Source organism: Mirounga leonina, unplaced genomic scaffold, assembly GCF_011800145.1.
Source record: "Mirounga leonina isolate KUSES-001 unplaced genomic scaffold, KU_Mleo_1.0 Mir_94, whole genome shotgun sequence".
Taxonomy (NCBI): Eukaryota; Metazoa; Chordata; class Mammalia; order Carnivora; family Phocidae; genus Mirounga; species Mirounga leonina.
The window spans coordinates 37492686-37513521 of record NW_023270855.1 but is presented as its reverse complement, the minus strand read 5'-3'; the positions used below and the strand labels follow the sequence as shown (position 1 = coordinate 37513521).

The 20836-nt window shown below is 50.6% G+C and overlaps 1 protein-coding gene across 3 annotated transcripts in view; it reads left to right on the top strand.

The window, feature by feature from the left end:
• The window catches only part of CACNA1D (calcium voltage-gated channel subunit alpha1 D), a 296037-nt gene that overhangs the window by 248176 nt on the left and 27025 nt on the right, over positions 1 to 20836 (top strand). For 2 of the 3 annotated variants that reach the window (XM_034998638.1, XM_034998639.1), the window contains exons 31-38: positions 7408 to 7536; positions 9822 to 9887; positions 11506 to 11597; positions 12559 to 12718; positions 13307 to 13434; positions 13573 to 13669; positions 15967 to 16069; positions 17474 to 17575. In XM_034998638.1, the coding sequence (XP_034854529.1) occupies positions 7408 to 7536; positions 9822 to 9887; positions 11506 to 11597; positions 12559 to 12718; positions 13307 to 13434; positions 13573 to 13669; positions 15967 to 16069; positions 17474 to 17575 (877 nt within the window). Of the gene's footprint in view, positions 1 to 2855; positions 2868 to 7407; positions 7537 to 9821; positions 9888 to 11505; positions 11598 to 12558; positions 12719 to 13306; positions 13435 to 13572; positions 13670 to 15966; positions 16070 to 17473; positions 17576 to 20836 lie in introns of all 3 variants that reach the window. The other variant, XM_034998637.1, reaches the window with a different exon arrangement.

The following is a 20836-nucleotide window of genomic DNA, read 5'->3' as shown; positions in this document are numbered from 1 at the left end:
TATAACTGAAGTGAATGTAAGTAGCAAACTTTGTGTCCTGTGACGTGATTGTTTCTGTTAAGTCTGACACTCAGGAGCCTAGAAGCCGTATCCACGGGTCTCTCTACACTTAAGAAATTCGGGCATACCTTCGTTCTGAAAGATGAAGAACATTTGGCAGCCTCCCCTCCCCCGCCCCACCCCCTTCCCCTGAAAGAGGGTGGAGAGGGAGATGTGGAATGGCCATTTTGGAACCAAACGTTGTTTTAAAAAAAAGAGGTTCTTACGAGCCTGTGAAGGGCCGGGAGTTAATTTACGTGAGAATGTGAACATTGGCACGCGCTAGCTGTGTGACCTCGGCCGGGCACCCGACTGCCCCGTGCCTCAGATTTTTCCAGCTGCAAAATGGAGTTCATAACAGGTGCCCCGGTACCCACGATAGTTCTGTGAAGGGAAGGGGGGCGGGGCTTCACAGCCGCGCCAGGAACACGTGACTGCTGCAGACTTCGCCTGTATCGTGTGCACCTGCGGGTCTGACTGGTGACACTGGGGAGTACCCCCTGTCCTAGCTCAGCAGATGATGGCGATCTCATGGACCAGGGGAAGGAGGGCTGAGTGTGTATGAGGACAGGGTGTCCATTCTCTTCTGTTGCACTTGATTGAGCCCTTTAATAAGGAAACAAGTGCAGTAGCAGTGTGGTAGGTGGAGTGACCCACCCTTCCAGAACCATCCGGAGAACCCTCCTTCAAAATTAAGAGGCTCCAGAAAGGGGAGCACTGCCTCCTGCCAGTAGTTCTTGGATCTAACCCATGCCTAAACCAGAAGGGCCTGAGGCAGGCACAAATGGCCCTGCTCACCTGGTCTGTCCCCAGTTTGTCACAAGTCTTAGTGGGTGTCCAGTGTGTGTGCCCCAGTTGTGTAGAGCCCGTGGCGGGGATGAATGGAGCATGGGGTGGGACTGCTGTGTGGTGTTGGCTTTCTGCTCCATGTGGCCAGCCCCGCCCTCCTCCCCCACCCCTGGCTGGGAAGGGGCCTCCTCGCTCTGCCTGGCTGACATCTGCAGGGTTGTACGGCCTGTCCTGGTGTCCAGACAGCCTGTATCAAATAAGGATGGTGCAGTCCCTCTTTATACCACTGCTTTGGGGCTAAGCTAAGCCTAGATCACAGACCAGTGGGACGGCCACCGGCCCGGCGGCACTCCTAAGGCCTGACAGTTCTGGTCTTGGTTCAAAACTGACTTGTTGGACCTGGGCCTCAGTTCCCCATGGATCAGCTGGGGCGAATGATATCTGCCCTCCCTGCTTCATAGGTGTGTCGGGGGAATAAAATGATGCAGATATTTGTGAAAACACTGGTTACAAAACTTAAAGTATTAGGGAGATAAAGGCTATTATCCAAGTGTAGATTTTCCATGGACTAACAAGTGAAATGGACTGTAAGGCACGTCCACGAGGGTGTGATGGATGCCTCACAACACCCCAATCCATGCCATGACAAGGGACTAAAGTGGTATTTTCCTAGACCCAGGAAGATACATCCCCCAACCTCCGTGAGCCCAGACTTAGGTAAATTCCACTTTATGTGAAGTATCCCATAACTCAGCTATAAAATTGTCATTCATAATGTGTAAATTATGTTTGGTTATAAAATAATCTAATGCTAATGGCAGAACAGCAGGACCCTAACTGGGCTGCCATGAGCTCTCTCCTGAGTTTATGACCAGACATTGCCTGCTTAACCATCTCCTGACGTAAAGCACTTACAACCTTTGTCAAAGTCTGCTTATGTGAAAATTCTGGCACAGACCCTTATGTAAGTCAGAGATGGCCTGTAATGGAAATGAAAACAGAATAAACTACAGTTTCAGCAGTTCTCCCTGGAGTGCTCCGTGCTGAAAGGGATGTGCAGGTGGTGGGCATAAATGCTGGGTTTCTGGGTACCAGGATGTGGCCGAGGTTTGTTCACTGAGCCAACAAGCCAGCTCTCCCAATGCCTCATCTCTCGCCCCCCCCCCCCCCCGCTGGCTGGCAAGGTGTGGCGCTGGTGCCCTCGGTTGACAGCACGTGCCCAGCTTTCCGGCTGCCCCTCCATATGCTGGGGGCAGGAGCACACCGTGCCTGTCCCCTCTGGCCCTGCCTTGCTCATCAGTGTCGCAGACATATCCTTCTTCATGTGTCATCCGTCAGGAAAGCTGCAGTGGTACAAAAACGCACACTGAACTTTCTAGTTAGCATTTGACTTTGGGGTGTCTGCACAAAACAGGCTTTCATTGGGCCCATTTCTGGCACTCAGTCAGACTTTCAAAATCACGCCGGTGACCATTCTTATACCATTTTCTAGTCAGTGACTTTTCCCCTGGTCAGATATAGCCCGAGACAAAAGCTCCCTCAGCTGGTGGCAAAACCAGCTGTCCGCCCTGGGCCGGTAGAACCCCTTGGGAGGTCTCAGCAGTTCTGGGCTGGGCGGCAGTGCAGGGCAAATGCTCAAAGCCACCTTCTCATGTATTCAGTCTCTCAACACATGTGTCCTGGGCACGTACAGTTTGCAGGCTATGAGCACAAAGATAAAAGAGACTGGATGTCCTTAACTTCTGACGGTGTAACTGTTAGTGGTGGAGCTGTCAATTCCTCCAGCCCCCTCTCCCACACATGCCAGGTTCCCCAGAGGAGCAACGCACATCCTATCCCTGGGCTGGCCTTACCCCCCAAGCTCCTGGGTTAGCTCAGCTTGAACACCCTTTGTCCATGTCGGCTGTTTTTAGCTACGATAAGTCATCATTTTTTGCAATATTTAACTTGCTGTGCTCTCTCCCCCAACCTCTGTTGATCTTTCTTTTCTGTTGCCTAATTGATTTTCATGTTGGTTTTATTTTTAGAAAATTGTAGCGGCAAGTATATATAAACATATATACGGTGATGTCGTTGTTAAAGCAAAAGCACTTTAAAGACTGTATACCTGTTTGTGGCTTCCCCACCTTTGGTTTTCACTGAGTTTCACAGGGTGTGCTATTTATGGGTTGTGGTCATCTAAATTGTTTCCCATCCCCTGGGTCCCAGTCTCCACCTGGGGTCTGGCCAGGGCCATCTTAGCCAGTCATGCTTGGCTGTGTGGCTTGCCAGCATTGTCTTCATTGTCTTCAAGAATGATTGATCTGGCCTGCAAATGAGAAATCTAGCTTGCGTTTGTAGTTTGCAAAAACATTTTGGATGGCCCTTTCTGTTGTCCTGCTTGATGCCCCCTCAGCCCCCTCCTGCTGCCCCTGCCTATGTACCTCCCCCCCACCCCTTGCTCTGACCATGGTTTGATGGCTCTCACAGATTTGTCTTTATCACATCTGGTCATAACATCATCAAGCTGCTAAAATGTCAGATGATGACTGGCAGGCTCGCCTTTGCTCACCCTCAGATGCCTATTGGTGCCTCGAATGGTAAAATGACCCAGAACCCCACTTTCCCTAACCCAGGCAGTGGCTGTTGCCGGCACTGAGTCCTTTCCCACTATCATTATTGCTGGGGAGGCCAAATACTTGTGCAGAAGCTATGACTGCCTTGTTCTTACTTACTGAAGGCATGTGAAAAGTTAGTAAGGAGCTCCCTCCCAGGGACCCAGGAATTGTCCCTGACCTGGTGACCGACAGCTGTACTCAGCTTCTGGTTGTTCAGCCCTCCGTTCCAGGTGCCAGCCTTTTTCCAGGGACCAGGACATAGGCTCAGCATTCCCATATACAAAAGCCCTCTCTCCCAGAAGTGTTATGTGCCAGGTCAGAAGTAGCCAGAGGGAGGCTCTCCCCCACTCCCACCTCCAAAGAGCAGGTTCTCCAGGATGTTCTGTGATGCTGGTTTGCTTCCTGTCTGGAGTGGAAAACCACATCATCTAAGCCTTTCCGGGAAGAGATGGGGATTAATACAGCAAGTGCAGACTGGTCTCTTTGGTTGCACTTGGGAAGCTCAGGGATTGTTTGGCTCCAGTAGTTGCTGGGGGCTGACCCCAAACCTACATCTCAAGAGCCTGCCTGAGAACCTTGTGCGAAGGGGCTGGAGGGTCATCAGGTGTGCCCAGGATCTAAGGAGATTTCTGGACCCAGGCACACAGTTTGGCCTCCTGGGGCTGAGGGCCATCTCCCTGTGGGGTTCCCAGCTGAAGACAGTGACCCTCAGGGTTGGAAGGAGCTGCTGAGCGCCTCCAGCCCAAGCCTGGAGATGGCACTGGAATCCTCTCTACTGAAGGCTGACCACACAGCCCTAGTGGCTGTCTTTGGAAAATTACCCAGGGAGTGAACCCTTTCCCAGTCTCAGCCTCTGAGGGCATTCTGTCATTGATCCCGAGATCATGCAGGGCATCAGCTCACCCATGTTCCAACCACAGCCTCCAAAGCCAGCTGTGTTTCCAAGCCTCCTCCACCCACTGTGGGCAAAATGGGGATGCAGTTAACCTGTTTGCATCGTCTGGGTACTGAGCCCTCATCAACTCCAAAAGAACCCACTGCTTAGCTGTAACAGCCTGAGTGGGCTTTTCTAGGGGCTCCCCTCTGTATGGCCCATCCAGACCAAAAGGAATTTGTTGACGTGAGTGACCACCTGAAGATGTGCCCAGCTTTACCCTGGCTTAAGACTGGAGTTCCCTCGAGCAGCACCTTAGAATCACCTGGGAGCTTTTAAAACTCCCAAAGCTCTGGCCAAGGAGAGCCAAGGAGATAAGAATCCTTGGAGTGTCACCCGGGCATCAGATTCTGCAAAAGAGCCAGCCCCAGGCAGTTGGAATGTGCAGTCCAGGATGAGAGCTGGCCTGCCCTTTGCATCTGGCTGGCATCTGTAGTTTGGGCAAAGCCATCTTCAGGGTCCTTCCAATTTGTAAGATATTTTGGCAACTTGCACCGTCCTCCAGTGCTGCCAGCAACATCCTCCCCCACGGCAGTGCTCCCTGCCCAGCATGGCACTGAGGGAAGGAGGAGGTGTCACAGGCTGCACTGGGGGTGCATGTGGCTTGCTGTGCTGTTTGTTCTGTCCTTTCTGCATGTTGTGCTGACGTGTCCCTCCACAAATGCTGTCTGGTTCTCCTCTTCATTTTTTTTTTTTTAAGAATATCCAGGGTTTCAAGTTCATAGTCCAATATGTGTCATACTTCAAAGGTGTCAGTTGGAAAAGAGATGTGCACTTCAAATGTCAGTTTGGCCACTGACTTTACCACATTTTGAGGGAGGGGGCACCGAGAGGTCCATCAGACTTGGAATGAGATGGGGAGGACAAGCAGAAGGGGCTGGGGCCAGATCGTAGCCAGAGAGTGTCTTCCCTGACCAATAGCCCTCTTATTCTTGCAGGTCTAACACAGAAGTTATGGACATCTCAAAAGTATCACCGTAGAGTGCTCTGTTTTAGGCACATCCTGGCCCCCTTGAGCATAGGCAGGCAGAGGCGTGCATGCACACACCCCCACATACTCACACACCCTCCCACTCCAGCTGCATGGGTGAGACCCAAAAGCCTCATGCACACAGCCTTAGGGAGATTGGGAGACAGAACTTTAGAGCACTAATTCCTCCATTTGTTAAAGTCATAAGTTAAAACCATCATCTGTCCCTTTAAGATGTTCTTTGTCTTGAGGTGAGAGAAAAGAAGAGGAAAATCAAAGACAGTGACTGGGGCTTGGACCGTGCCATTAGAGGGTTCACCTTCTGAGCATCCTGGGTGAATCAGGGACCCCTATGGAACCCTATCAGAACCAGTTAGTCCTGGGTTTGTCCTCACATTGCTGAATTTCACTTCTGATAGGATGTACCCCAACTCCTTCTTTTCCATGAATTTTATGTTTGGTCTCAGGAGGCAGCTGTTAATGAGAGTGAGAATTCAGAACGGAGCCCTTTCCCTGTATCCCAAGGGAGGAGAACCACTCAGATTAGTGCGCACCATCTATGCGTGTGCATACATCCCTTAGCTGTGCAGACACGCCATGCAGTAGGCTCCCTAGAAACCCTGGGGACCACTCAGCAGTTCCAGGTCCCCAAGAACTGGCTCATTCCTCTGTCGGTTACCAGGTAGACCAGCTGCTTCAGTGGAGGGTACCCTCCTAAAGGGAACAGAGAGGCCGTCATTCCTTGTCTCTTGTTCAGCCCTTACTGTTTTGTTAGAGCTTGCTTACAACCTCTTTCCAGTTTCTTCAACACTGAATATCTAATAAGTGCCAGACTGCATGCTGGGCACTGAGTGAAGCAAGGTCCCTGCCTGAAGGGGAGGCAGGTGCCCAAAGGGTGATGAGTGGTGTGGTTCAGCCCCCTGTGACCTGAACTATAGGTGCCCAGCCAGACCCTGGATGAGGTGGAAGTGCAGAAACTCAGGGCAAGCTGGTCCTAAGCTGCTGCTGCCCAAGAGTCCCACGGGGCTGAGCGCTGTCTTTCTGACAGCAGTCAGGGCTGTAGGCTGGGCACTGAAGGCTTCTGTGGGGAAACCAGCCCCTCTCCACTCACACTGACTTGGTTTGCCCACCTCCTCAGCAGCCCTTCCCAGGTATGTGGCTCAGGAGGCATGTGGGGTGTAGGCAGGTACCACTCTGCCCCATTTGGTAGACTCCTCCTGTTCATCAGGGTTAGGAGTGGCCTGCTGCAGGGCAGCTAGTTCCCCAGACCCACAGTCCTGCCTCAGCAAAGAGAACTAGCCTGCCTGTGAGAAGCAGGGTCCCACTCTGCATGTCTGTCTTTGGGGACAACTGAGGTCTTGCAGCCTTCTCTTTTACTGGATGCCTGCCAACCTCAGAGCATCATGTCCTGGGATGTGAATTAGAAAGTAGCATGTCTGAGCCTATGTCAAAGGCTGCCCACCCTCAAGTCCAGGTTCAGACAGAGCCCCTGGCATTTTCTCAGGGAGGGAACAGCCGTGTTGTCCTAAGACACCAACCAGAAGTTTTTAAAAAGTGGGGAGGGGCCCATCCTTCTGAACCACTGCTTCCTTTCTGTTCATTAATACATTGTCAATCTTTGATTTCTTAAAGCCAACTGAAAGTGAAAATGTCCCTGTCCCAACCGCCACACCCGGGGTAAGATCAGTGACGAGTCCCCCAGGGCTGGGCCTTTTCCTTGACCATGCTGAGTTTCCCAGTAGTGTTTCTGTATTCTCCATGGTTGTCCTTCCAAAACAGTGTCTGCAGTGGTTTGCATTCATCATCAGTGTCCAGTACTCTTGACCAGCCCGGCGTTCTCCTCTTAACACACTTGACCACGTGGACATGCATGTGCTGTGTGGACGCAGTTTCCCAAGCCCTGTGTTGTTAGCATGTAACTCTTCCTTTCATATCATGCTTTCCAAGGTGAAAAGGCCCTAGAAACACATCTTCTGTTCTTACCTCTGTCACCTTTGTTTGCATCTGTTGCTGTTTTTCTGAAAGTGTTGCATGTTCTACTTTGCATTGGGTTTGACCTCTCCATGATAACCCTTCAGAACTCTGAAGAGAGCAATAGAATCTCCATCACCTTTTTCCGTCTTTTCCGAGTGATGCGGTTGGTGAAGCTTCTCAGCAGGGGGGAAGGCATCCGGACGTTGCTGTGGACTTTTATAAAGTCCTTTCAGGTAAGAGCCAGGCCGGGGGCTTCTCTGTTGCTCTTGGAGATCACATGTGAGCCAGTGAGTGTCCTCTGTCGTGGAGGATCTGGACTCCCTTCCACATGGCCACTGTGACCCCCTAGGTCAATAGAGGATGTGGAACATGGAGGCACCTGACCCAGCTGTCCTTGGTGAATCAGACAGGATTCTTGCTTAAAGGAAACAGAAGGCACTAAGGACTTGCAGTTAAGGAGGGGTGTAATGTTTCTCAGATGGATAGGGATGGGGAGTCTCCAAGCCCCTCAGTCCTCTCTGGAATGCCCAGTGGTGGAGGGTGACATCTGAGAGAGGGCAGGTCCCAGCAGACCGCCCGTAAAGTGAACAGCTTCTTGCCAGGACAGCTCTTCCTCTTGAGGCTGCCACGGTCCTCTCTGTTGGCTGGTCTAGATATGAATCAGAGACTACTCCACCTGAGCCAGCACACCATCCCCAATCTCTGCATTACCCAATACCTGCAAGGATCACAGCATTGAGGACATTTGGGCATAAGCCAGGCCTCACTTGTCATCTGTGACTCTCCAGGCTGGTGCAGCCTGAACCAGGACTGACCCAGCTTCTCCTGTACCTTTTAGTACCCCACCCCAGATATTCTAGTCTTCCCGACTGAATTAACTAGGGACGGGGTACAGATTCTTATTTAAAATATTCGTCTATGTAAGGGAAATGTAGCTATGTATAAGTATTAGAAAGTGAATCATGAATCTTCATGACTATTTTTAATTTGAAATAAACACCTTGACAAGTGAAGCTATCCAAAGACACGTAAAGAAAAAGTTCAAGCTAAGCCCACCACCTCTGAGGTAACTGGTGTTAACGTCCCAGGGAGCGTTTTTCTACTTGGGTAAGATTTTAACACGTAAAGGGAAAGGATGGCTTCCAGGAAAGGGGTAGATCCAAAAACTCAAAGAAGGGAAATCACAGATTCTGGCAGGGAACTGAGGTGGTCAGAACTGGGGATACAGCTCTCGGGGAGAGCGAGCAGGGCCTCAAGTGAGCCTTGGTCTCAGAAAGGGGTCAAATCCCAGACATTCGTTATTAATATAAAGTACCAAAGTTTTCGAGTGAACTGCTATAAAAATAGATTCATGCAATAATGTCATACTTACTTCTAAAGAAATTATTAAACTTTTTCTTTTTAAAAGTTTGGCCACTGTGGATAAATTCATCGAACAAAGTGGTAGTTCACAAAAACTGAGAAACAGTGCCAACAGAATTCGTAAAGATTCAGTAATCTAGGAAGAAAATGTGTATAGGTACGGTGAGGAAAGCCTGGAGCTAACCCTGTGGGGCTCTGGCCAGCGGTCAGCCATTAGGACAGTGCTATCGCACTGGGCTGGGCAAGCAGCCCCAGGTCCAGAGCGGACGCACAGTGGGAAGGTTTTTAGCCACTGGCTTTCTGATGACCTTTTGTGGATAAAAGAAAAAGTAGATACTTTCACCATGAGTGCTCTGGCCACTACCTGGAGGTGTACCATGTGCATGTCACACGACATGTCCTAAAAATAAATAGTTGAGGAACACGGATGAGAGGACCAGGGGTCTGACCCCACACATACATACCTGTATCTAGTGTTCTTAAGGAGAGTCCAGGTTTGGCGACCACCCAGCTAGCTCCCTTTCTTTTCCCTGACCCAACCGCCAACTCGCATTCTTTCAGAAAGTGTGCATTTTAAGAAAGATGTCTTGCTTTCTGCAATAGCAGGCAGAAAGTGGTTCTTCCCCTTGGCCCCAGTAATTTCACTCCCAAGACCTCACCTGAAGCAGACATGGGTGGTTTTGCACAAAGATGTTCCTTTGCAAAGTGTGATCTACAATAGACCTCGCCCCCACCCCAAACATGCCCACGAAAGAAAGTGGAAACAATCTAAATATCCAGTGTTCTGGAATGGTTTGATCAATTATGATAATTTCACAAAGGAATCCGATGATGCATATAAACATTATTGTGTGGGTGATACGTCTGCCCTGACACCTTTTATTTAGGGTCAGGTTATACTGTTAATGATGGTGGAAAGCATATCCTGCCCATAGATTCGTAACACTAGGTGTGTGCATGGATGGTACACTAAGGACTGAAGTTATTGTGCTGGGCTGGGGTTTAAAAAGTCCTCCTTTACTGTCGACGTTCTTTCAGCATAACCCAGAAAAGAGAAGCATGTGGCCCTGTGTTGGGCCTTCATTCTATACCCGAGCAGTCACAGTGTGGGGGAGGGGGAGAGGCGGGCACTGAGCCAACTGCTTCCTTCTTCCAGGCACTGCCCTATGTAGCCCTCCTCATAGCCATGTTGTTCTTCATCTACGCGGTGATTGGCATGCAGGTAAGCACTAGCCACTTTCCCCCTGTGTCCCCTTTGCTGGGTAGCCCCAGATCTGTGGCAAGATGTGCCTTGGCCAGGGGGAATGGAAAGCCAGGGTCCTGATTTTGCAGGCAAGTGCCTGTGCGGGGGATAGCCAGGCTCAGAAGAGCAGGGAGAGGTTGGGACATGCCAGGGAAGCCTGGGGGTAGTGGTACTCCTCACCCCCAAGTCTGAGTCTTGGGAAACTCAACTGATGGAGAAAACCCACAGTTGGTTTCAGCAACAGGAAATAGCACACTGAGAGAAGCTGTAATTGTTTTGGCTTGTGTACTGATGTTACTAAGAAGATATTTAATGATACCAAAGTCTGTTGATGGCCTGGAAAGTTATGTTTTATCACAACCAGCTAGATTCTTACTTAAAACCACCTGCTCCCAGATGCTACGGTGGGGGCTGCCCTGGGATCATTATTTGGCATGGGTAGCGCCCTTTTAAAAAAGAAGCACGAAACCAGGCCCTTCTGTGACTATGGCTGAGGGGCTGCAGGATTCTTCCCCGCCTCTCTGGGGGTGTGGAAAGGGATTGGGGCTTCATTCACTGCTGAGCTGAGCCCTAGCAGGGTAGGCACAGCCTCCAGGAGGAGAAGGAGGTGGAGAGCAGCCTGCTGGACCTCCTGGGGGGGTCTCTCTGCCACATGCTCTGCTGTTTTGGATACTGTCTTTCAGATAAGGGGGGATGCAAGTGTCAAAGAGGTGGGGTGATTCCAAGGCAGAGGGGTGGCTGCGCTTCCTTATCTGAAGGCATAGAAAAATTTGCAGTTCGATAGGGATCTATTTGGGAGTTGTGAATGAAGAGTTGACCTACTTGAGCCCTTGTAATTCAGTGTGGGATGCTTTGTGCCCCAAATGGCCATTTATGACCTGATGTTCTCCTACAAAACAGCTGTCTTGGAGACCTGCAAGCTGCCCTGCACACACCATCACCAGTTTGCTCAGGAGGCTTTGCCAGGTTCTTCTAAAATGGCCTGCTTTTCTACAAGTCCTGCAGCTAACTTCCCCTTGCCCTTCCAGGAAAGGCCTCTCTCTTCTCTGTGGCTCACTGGCCCCCACGTTTGTCTGTAGCTGGATCTTTTGTCTGTGCACACTCATGTTCTTTTCATTTCCTGGGGCTCCTGGGCCGTGTCCCCTCTGCTCTTTGCAGGCAGTGCTTCCTCTGCCCAGACACCCCACCCTCCTGCTCACCTGACTAGCCTCCACTGTGCCTTCAGTTCTGGGCCTAAATGTCACTCCTCCAGAGGCCTTTCCTGACCCCAGCCCCTGGCTGCAGATCCGTTATGTGCTTCCCTGTCGGGCTGGATCAGGCCAGCTCTCTGCAGGAGGGGCTGTCTGTCTGGTTGCCTGGTAGGAACTCCCTGAGGTGAGGATGCTCCTGACTTCGGCACTGGGCTCCCAGCAGTTAGCACGTTGCCCGCCCCATGTTTGCTGAGTGAATGAAGTGCCAAGCACTGTGAGAGAGCCCTACTAGGTGTTGATCAATCCTGTGTTCGAAATTCACATGTGGAATAGGTTTCGTGGAGAGTTTTGCTTTTTTTTTTTTTATTTAACAAAATCTTTATTTCCCTAATAATTTCTCCACCCAGATGTTTGGGAAGGTTGCTATGAGAGATAACAACCAGATCAACAGGAACAACAATTTCCAGACCTTTCCCCAGGCGGTGCTGCTGCTCTTCAGGTGACTGCGTCCCACGAGGGCACATCTCTCCCTGGCTCTGGGCTCCAGAGGGACCCAGGACACGTGCCCTGTTACAGCAGTGTGGCCCCTCCTGGCTGATGGTGGTGGCTTGTTGTATTTGTTTTGTATTCTTGAACAAAGACCTTAGCATTTCAGTCAGAGGAATTTCGCTGGATTGTGGAAACTGCTATGGTCATTCAGACTGTGGCCAGCTTAAGGGTTATCCCTTTGGAAGCTAGTAGGTCATCAAAGGGTTATCCCTTTGGAAGCTACTAAGGCCACCAGGAAAATGGTAGGATACATACTTATGCATGGGAGCATGCACTTGAACACACCCAGGAACGTGGAAATATAGCAAGAACAGAAAGGGCCTTTGCACAGCCAACAGGGAACATCCAAGATGCACAGTTTCAGATTTTATAGGATTGTTTTTAACCCCAGTTAACTAGCTTTGTAAACAAGGTGCCTTGAAGTGAGAGAACTTTCTAGAAATTATACGGGTAATTTCTAACGATTCTCTTGATTGAATAACGAGTCACTTAGAATTTGGTAGTTTTCAGTTCTTTGCTTTCAACAAAATTGAATGGGGATCTAATCAAGTTGTCAGGTGTTAGGTCATTAGAAATAGTAATTATTTTAAGATTGTACCATGAACATTTAAAGAAGAGAAGACACAAAAACATCCATTTATACAGAAAGAATTGATGTGCTTATATCAAATGATTGTTTTAAATCAAAGGGAGCTATAGCAGGGCCTCCACTCAGAGAAGTTGCATTTGAAAATAAGTAGGAATTTCAATTTAGGAATTTTCACTCATTCGAACTGGCTTTTCCCCCAAATCATTTAGGTTTTGCTCTAATTACAAATTTTGTTTTAAAAAAAATATTCTTAAAAGTGTGAAGGTCTAAGCTTCAAATCGCTCCTTCGTCTACTAAAGCCCTTCTTCTTAATCTCAACAAGGTGTGCCACGGGTGAAGCCTGGCAGGAGATCATGCTGGCCTGCCTCCCGGGGAAGCTCTGTGACCCCGAGTCGGACTATAACCCCGGGGAGGAGTACACGTGTGGGAGCAACTTCGCCATTGTTTATTTCATCAGTTTTTACATGCTCTGCGCGTTTCTGGTGGGTGATCACGACAGCTCTCTTTCTCAACTGACAGATGCTTGTGTGGCATTTGGGATTCAGACCACTGATGTTGCCCCCTCGAATGACTGTGGGGTATTGTATGTTGATGAGCACTCTAGACTTCATTTGGCGGTTGGGGGTTTTTCTTCAACAGGTGTGTGTTACAGGCAGGCCTGTGCACCTTCGTTGTGAGCAGGGGTTTGAGGCTCCCTAACAGGCTTGGGACAGTCACCACCCCAGCTTCTTAGGGCTGCTGGTGTCTTTATTGAAGTTCCAAAGCCACCGCACATAGTGACTCAACAGTGTGAGGTATTTGGTGGCCACAGAATTATAAAACTGCAGTGTGCGTCGACAAGGCCAGATGACACAGCCCCCTGCTTTCCCCTGGGACTATACCAAAGCCATTGTGGAAAGCTGGAAGCCTGCCTTTTTCTTCAACATTCTCCAGAAAGGAAGTTTTTATGGCCTCAGAGAAGTGGGTTCCAAATGTTTCACTCTTATAATTAATTAGGAGGCCCTTACTAGGGTCTAAGCCCATCCATTCCACTAAAGATGAAGCAGCTTTGCTCTGATGTGCTTTTTCAGATCATTAACCTGTTTGTGGCTGTCATCATGGACAACTTTGATTATCTGACCCGGGACTGGTCTATTCTGGGGCCTCACCATTTAGATGAATTCAAAAGAATATGGTCGGAGTATGACCCTGAGGCGAAGTAAGTTGGAAAGGCTTCCATGTGACTTGTGTGGGCTGTTTCTGGAGTGTTGGCTATGATTTTTGTAGAAGGTGGGATGGAGTGAAAGCTCAGGCCAGCCAGTGCTTCCCTGGACCTCATGCTGTTCTTTGTCTCCAGAGGAAGGATAAAACACCTCGATGTGGTCACTCTGCTCCGCCGCATCCAGCCTCCACTGGGGTTTGGGAAATTATGCCCACACAGAGTAGCCTGTAAGGTAAGTGTCCTGTTGGTGTGTCTGGTGGCCTCTCTGCAGGGACTCTCTGCTTCATTCAACACACACTAAGTGACATTCTGCCGAGCCTTCCATCAGGTGCACTGGGGTTGCAGAGATGAATCATACGTGGTTTCTGTCCTGAGGAGCTATCAGATTTGTAACTCTTAGGATACCCTGTCAGCCAAAAGTAAGAATAGGAAGGGGATTGTGTCATTTGTCACTGGGTGGGTGGAGGGGAAGGTGACATTTGTGTCAGGTCCAGAAGGACAGAAGCCGGAGGGCATTGCAGAAAGGGAACACAGCTCAGATGTGGAGGTCGGAGAATGGCCATCATGTTGGCACATGGGGAGTCACTGGTGTCGCTGGAGCGTAAGGGAAAGTGGCAGAGGACTAGGGACACAAGCTGAGTGCAACTCCAAGGAGCCCTCTGTGCCAGGCTGAGTCCCACAAAAGAAGCATCAGTAGAGTTTCATGGTGGGAAGTTGCCCCTTGGTAATGGGGGAGTAAACAGGAGACCACCCAGAGAGCTGTTGGAGTCACCCGGAGTGAGGGCAGTCGAGGTGGGGACAGAGGAGGGCAGGGCTGGAAGGTCTGCTTAGGAAGTAGGATGGAGAAGACGTGGTGCCCTGGCTATTTCCTCGCTTGAGTGACCGTGGACATGGTGGCACACCCCTCTGCCACCAGAGTGCCTGTCCCCATGAGCCATACATCAGCAGTGGCCTCTTGGGGTTTGGTCCAGATCTCTCATTCCACCCCCTGCCACTTCTATAGTTTTCACCCCAGACCATGCTCTCTGTGAGCTCCAGCTGAGATTTGTTCTTCTGTAGAGCTCTCAGGGAACCACCTTGAGTTAACATAGCAACAGAAAATAATTCCCCTTTCTGAAGGAGACATGCAAGATTTGCTTACTGCAACTGCCTCTAGAAATCCAGCCAGCCACATGACAGCTGGTCACCTCTCCCCCTGGGTCCGAGACACTTCTGGGTTCAGGGGTTTTACCCAGTGTTGCTGGGCCAGCTCTAGACAGAACCCAAAGTAACAGAGTGGAGTCTATAACGTATTGCAGAGAAATTTCAAAGAAATCTTTGGAGACAAACTCATTGTTCTCTGCCCTGAAAGTCCAGAAAACCCTATTGGCAGGTCCTTGGGTCTTTGCCCACATTGTTGCTTCTCTGTAGCCTGGACTCTGGATGAAGGTACAAAGAATAAGCCACAGAAGTGGACTTTTTTTCATAAATTTCTTTTCTGCTTTCCAAGAACAAGATGGGTTCCAGCTTATGGCTGTTTTGTGTTTACGTCTCCAGACCCTTTTATATAAAGGATCTAAGTATCCTTGAGGCACAACGTGGTCCATTTTGCTGATTCAGGAACTTGCCAGAGAAAGTGAATGGACATGCAGGCTCTCCTGGCTACCTGTGCTGGGTTTGGAGACAGGCATGGTTGGTAATAGGACTAGAAATTTAGGTCGGATGAGTCATGCAAACATGAGATTCCAGTCCCTTAATAGGGAAGAGAAAAAGCATTAAAAATCTCTTAGGACACTTTGCCAGCCCAAAATAAGAAATTTGGAACCATTAACAATTACAAATACCACTTACTTAGCTCTGATCACATGCCAGGCATCCCCTGAAATTTTAGCATCCATGATCTGCCTTAATCCCAGCTGGGTGTGCCATCTGTATGGGAGGTAACCAGGGCCCAGAGAGGGTGTCACTCCCTCAAACCCCCTCCTCAGCTCCCAGTGCTAGTGTTCGAGGGACCAGAAGGTAGAAGAGAAGCGGGAAGTGGGGGTCCTGCTCTGGAAGACCAGACAGAGCAACCGTGTGGACTTAAAGGGGGTCCCACTGCAAGCATGACGGTCCCACCAGGGTAGGGTTCCCTAAAGGACACTCCCTATGTTAGGAGTAGTGAAGACCCAAGCCCCAGTCCCTGTGCCTGGCTTGTCATACCTGGTGTATTGTCTCACCCCTACGACAGCTTTAAGGATGTGCCCAGAAGGGAGGCCTGACCCTGACATGTGGTGAGGGACAGAAGAGCACTTGAACAGTCAGGTCTTAAACATTTGAGGTTAAAAACAAGCAAAGCACACCATCCGCGTGCCAGCATGTGTGTTTCACGACTAAAGCCTTGATCTGTGCCAGCTCCGAGTACCCCCAGGTGCTAGGTGCTCCCTAAGGAGTTGTGGAATTGAACTGTTGACTAGGAGGAGGCAAGGGATAAAGAGAGAATCAACACCGAGAAGTAACATGGCCGTAATCCATCATTTGCCTTCTATTGAGAAACTTTTCTGTTTACAGAGACTAGTGGCCATGAACATGCCTCTCAACAGTGATGGGACGGTCATGTTTAATGCAACCCTGTTTGCTTTGGTTCGAACGGCTCTTAAAATCAAGACGGAAGGTGAGCATCCCTGGGACAGGACGATGGATGCCATATCCCACCTTGCGTTCTCCCATCTGGGCCTTTTCTTGTCGAAGGGGAGGCCGTGGGGAAGGGGCAGTGAGTGCTGGGCCAGCTGGCTGTCCCTGCCTGCCTTTATGCTTCATTTTGTCCCAGAAAGTTTTGCGGTGACCCCTGCCACTGCTTGCTTACGGAGCAGGAGAGATTAGGCGGGGGAGGGGGGCTGGGGCAGAGACAGGACCATCACAAGTGACCTTCAGAGAGGGATTTCACAGTGCTGAGCTGTAGCTTCTTCCTCTGTTGAAAAGGAGTAAGTACGCCTCCATCCGGAGGAGTCCCGGCGGAGTCCCGAGGCTGAGATGAGAGGATGTCTGCAGGAGCCCCTCTGCCAGGCGGGCACAAAGCCGGCACTTAGGGACTCTTAGCAGCTGCATCTTCCCCGCTGATGTCAAACACTCAGCCCTGGAGGGTGGCCGCTGGGGTTGGCTCAATGATGGCATGAGAGTGGGACAGAAAGCAGATTGCAGCAGGTTGAGGAGTGACAGGAGGTGGGAGAGTGGAGGCTGTGAAGGAGCCAACTCTTGGCACACTCCGTGGACGAGAGGGAAGAGGGGCCGGCAGGGCAGTAGCCCCGGAGCTCTAGGTGAACCTCTGCTCAAAGCCAGTCCCTCCAAGCTCCCAGTACCCCTGGCAGTGTGCTCACCCGTACCTGGCCCAGCCAGCGGGCCTGGGCGGGGCAGAAGGCAGGGTGGTCTTGGGGACTGACAGCTTAGCTGAGGAGACAGGCTTCAGCCCATATAATAAAAGACCAGGCTTTTGTGGTGCTGATGAGTACATGCAGTAGGAATTGAGAGAATTTCTCATTTGGGTGAAATGGAGGCAGTGTTTGGAACAGGCAGCGGAGGAATAGAAGGCATTCTAGCTGGGGGCAGTGGGAAGGGGTGCGTCTTGGCTGTGGGAGGGTAGGATGAGATCAGGCTGCATAGGCCTGGAATTCCAGAATAAAACACGGTTCCTACCGTGGGGTGACTACCCAGTGGAAAGCTCGCCCACTATTTGCCTGCTACCCCTCCACTGGAGAGCCCCGGGGGAGGGGAGCCCCGTCCTGTCTGAGGTCTCTGCTCCAGGCCAGCTGGGAGGGAAGCAGCCCTGTGGGAACAGACAGGAGAGCTGGCTAAGAGAAGCAAGGCTCTTTATAGATTTTGGATACTAGCTCTTTATCTGATATGTCATTTGCAGATATCTTCTCCCATTCTGTCGGTTGTCTTTCAGTTTTGTTGACTGTTTCCTTTGCTGTGCAAAAGCTTTGTATCTTGATGAAGTCCCAATAGTTCATTTTTGCCCCCCCCCCAAAAAAAGAGAGAGAAGCAAGGCTCATTTTCCCCTCTTGCTTTCTGAATTTAGGGAACCTGGAACAAGCTAATGAAGAACTCCGAGCTGTGATCAAGAAAATCTGGAAGAAAACTAGCATGAAACTGCTTGACCAAGTTGTCCCTCCAGCTGGTGGTCAGTGCAATCTATTTCCTAAGTGGTTCTTGGCTAATGCATTGGTTTCAGCGCAAGGATCTCCAGCAAGCCCCAGAGAGGGTTTGCAGAATGCTTTACGTATCCGCTAGAGCATTCGGGCCCACAGCTAAAGAAGGCTCTTCGGCCTTTTGGTGTAATTATTTGGGGTAACAGGAGGACCATTCCAGACAAAGGAGAGGATTCAGTGGGAAGGAGACCCAAGACCCAGATGGCTGGGGCAGGGGTTTTCTGGTCGGTGGAAGAATTACCATGGGAGAACGAGCTTACTGTCTCAAACCAAAGAGCGTGTATTTTTTCAAACAAAATGAAATATTTAAAGTTAGTTTCCATTTATCCTTCAACATGTTGTTGAAAACGTCTCAGAAAAAATAGATAGCTTTCAGAAAATGGCATTTTTGAAATGTTCTTCTCAGGACTGAGTTTACCATCATAATTACCGAAAATGTCCCTTTAACTGGAGTTTAGAGTCAGAACTAACAGGCATGCTTATTTCCTTTTGTTATTTGTCATAAAATAACGGACTAAACTTTTTCAGATGTATATATATATATGACGCACATATATATAATATATATACCGTTTTTCCATTTTTGTTTAAGTACACTGGACTTAGACGTTGAGGTGGTTGTTTCGTGACTATTTTATTTTCACGTTTTAAAGGTGCAGGATCCGTTCACTCCGTGCCACAACCCCAGTATTCTAGCTGCCCCTAGCCCCGGGCACACTGTGAGCATTCAGTGTGTTTTGTAACCAACCACGCTTTTCTAGCATCACTGCTCCTACAACTTTCGAGATTGGTTGGGCTCAGGGCTGGAAGCCGACTCCGGGACCCGGGGCCAGGACCATGGCCAAGGCCTCTCCCTCTGAGAAGGTGACAGTCTCTGGCTCTTGGGAGGCAGAGAAAGAGAGAGAGAGAGCGAGTGAGCAGCATGGCGCCTAGGTCTGCTCCTCCGCATGAAGCCAGAGCAGTGTGAGCTTTTGTCGCTGGAGGGAGCCACCCCTAGCTGGCACAGCCACCTGCTCAAAGCTGGTGGAGACGGTCCCAAAGAAATGATAAAGGGAAAGCACGCACGCACACACACAACCCCCCCCCCCCGCCCCTCCGCCCAAAACCAAAGAACAGAAAACCATCAGCTCCCACCTGGAGCACCCAGGCCCCCCACAGGAGAACTGATGCTGCACATTTAAAACGACTCTTCAGTTTCATTCTTTTCCTTGCAGCTGCGCACCCAGTGCTCGCATGGCTTAGAGAAATTGCTTTTTAAGATTGTTGTAACAATGTGCTTGAGCTTTTTCTGCAGCCTCCATTCCTTTCAAGTCTCAGTCTTTCAGAATATTCTGAAGCAATTCTGTTTTAGGGTGGTGGCATGGAATCAGGGTTATCTCTTGGCAGCCGTATTCCCCTACACTGTTTCTCAAATCCAGATGCATGCTTCAGAATAGCGGCTGCGCGCGTCCCGGTAAACCCTGCCCCTCTCCACCTCCCCCCAGGGCTGGCCCACCCTGCCCCAGCACCCCTCTGCTGACTGGCCACCTTCTTCACAAACCAGTCTCATCCCAGCATCTTGGGGAGCATAGTCGCATTACTGTGAAGCTTTCTTTCTTTTAATTAGACCAGGAAAAAAAAGGTCCAGAGTTTGGCTCACCATGCTAGTGCCCTCAAAACAGATCAAATTTTAGCTCTGCTGGACTGCTAGTAAAAGCCAAATATCCTTCCGCTTTCTTGGCCTGATAGCTGGGCCTGGCCTTTTCTCTGTATTTCTCAGAAAAGATTGGGGTTTAGGATGACAGGTGTTCATCTATTCCAAAATGGCAGCAGGAGCACAGTGAAACCCGGGAAGGCAGCAGGCCTTAGGGGCTGGCTTGCTGCACTGTTTGAGTGTGTCTTTAGGATGGTGCTCCTCCAGGCCGAACCCCAAGTGCTACTGCGCTGGAGAGGTTTGTGGCAGGCAGGGACTCTCAGGCATCCGCGAACACACTCTGTAGGAGGTGCATGCGGGGCAGGATTTTACTGCCTGCATTCCACCAGTTCTCTCTGTTGCTTCTTTTCTCTTCCAGTAGACCATTGGTTCCCAGCCTCACCCACATTGTGGCACACTTGGAAAATGGCCTCTGGGCCAGCAGATGGCTAGCTCCCAGGGCCGAGGGGCTCAGTGTCCTGCCAGAGCGGCAGATTCCACCAGGCCTCCTGCTCCCTGTGTCTGGGACTGGCCCATGTGGGGCATCAGGGAGCCCCTCACAGGCCTGGTGGCAGTGGGGCAGGGGCCCATCTCGGGAGGCTTTGTAGCTCAGGGTGGTGTGCGGTGCCCCCCGCCCCCCCGCCCGCCCAGGTCATCACAAGCTTCTGAGAAGGAGGCGACCCCAGGAGCCAGCCCCAGAGGAGCAGTGGGGAACTGTCCTTCTGCACCGTGGCAGTGCAGGGGCCTGTGGCCTCGGGCATAGTCTGCCTGTCCTCTCCATCACCTGTGCTCAGTGGTCCCCTTGCCCATCTCCGAATCTTGCTCCTGTCCTCTGCTCTACTCTTCAGTCCTCTGCCGTGTCATGGCTCTTCCCCCTTTCTGTAGGAGTCCCCTATTCTCCCAGGGGCTGTCCTTCCTTTGGGCCTCCACTCCTTGATCTGGATCTTTGGCTCCTTTGCCCTGAAGAGCTCAAAAACCTGACCCCATCTCTTTCTCTCCAGGCCTGAGCCCCGACAGCCTCACTGTAACCATTCCTTCTGTCCCTTCCTTTTCTAACCAACTCTAGCTTTGATTTTTCTTGTTCTTGAGAGCTTTCCTCAGCCCAGCCTCAATTAGCTTAGCATCTCAGTGGAGAACACCAAGTGGTGGTCTGCCTCCGCTCTGGAGTGGCCACTCAGGCAGAACCACAGTCAGCCCTCTGCACTGAGCACCCTGCTTCCCCCAGTTCTGGGCCAAAGAGAGCCAAGACCCTCCTGCAAGAGCCTCCTGGGCCCCTCCAGGCCAGCACCATCTGGGCTGAAGGGAGAAAAGGATCAGGCCTGCATTTACGGGAAACATCCCAGTGTGGAATGAGGTGGGCCTTCTGTGAACCTAGTGTTTTTTTCTGGGAGCCCACAGAGAAGACTTGATACCCTGGACTGCAGGGGATAGCTGTGGCACAGAAGGCAGAGGCCCCCTAGGTCCCCCAGGGTTGTCCACTGTGAGCCCACCTCCCGCATGCAGCTCAGTAGAGAGACTTGTACTCTGGGGGAGGCAGCCCCAAAGAAGTAGGTGGTGTGTG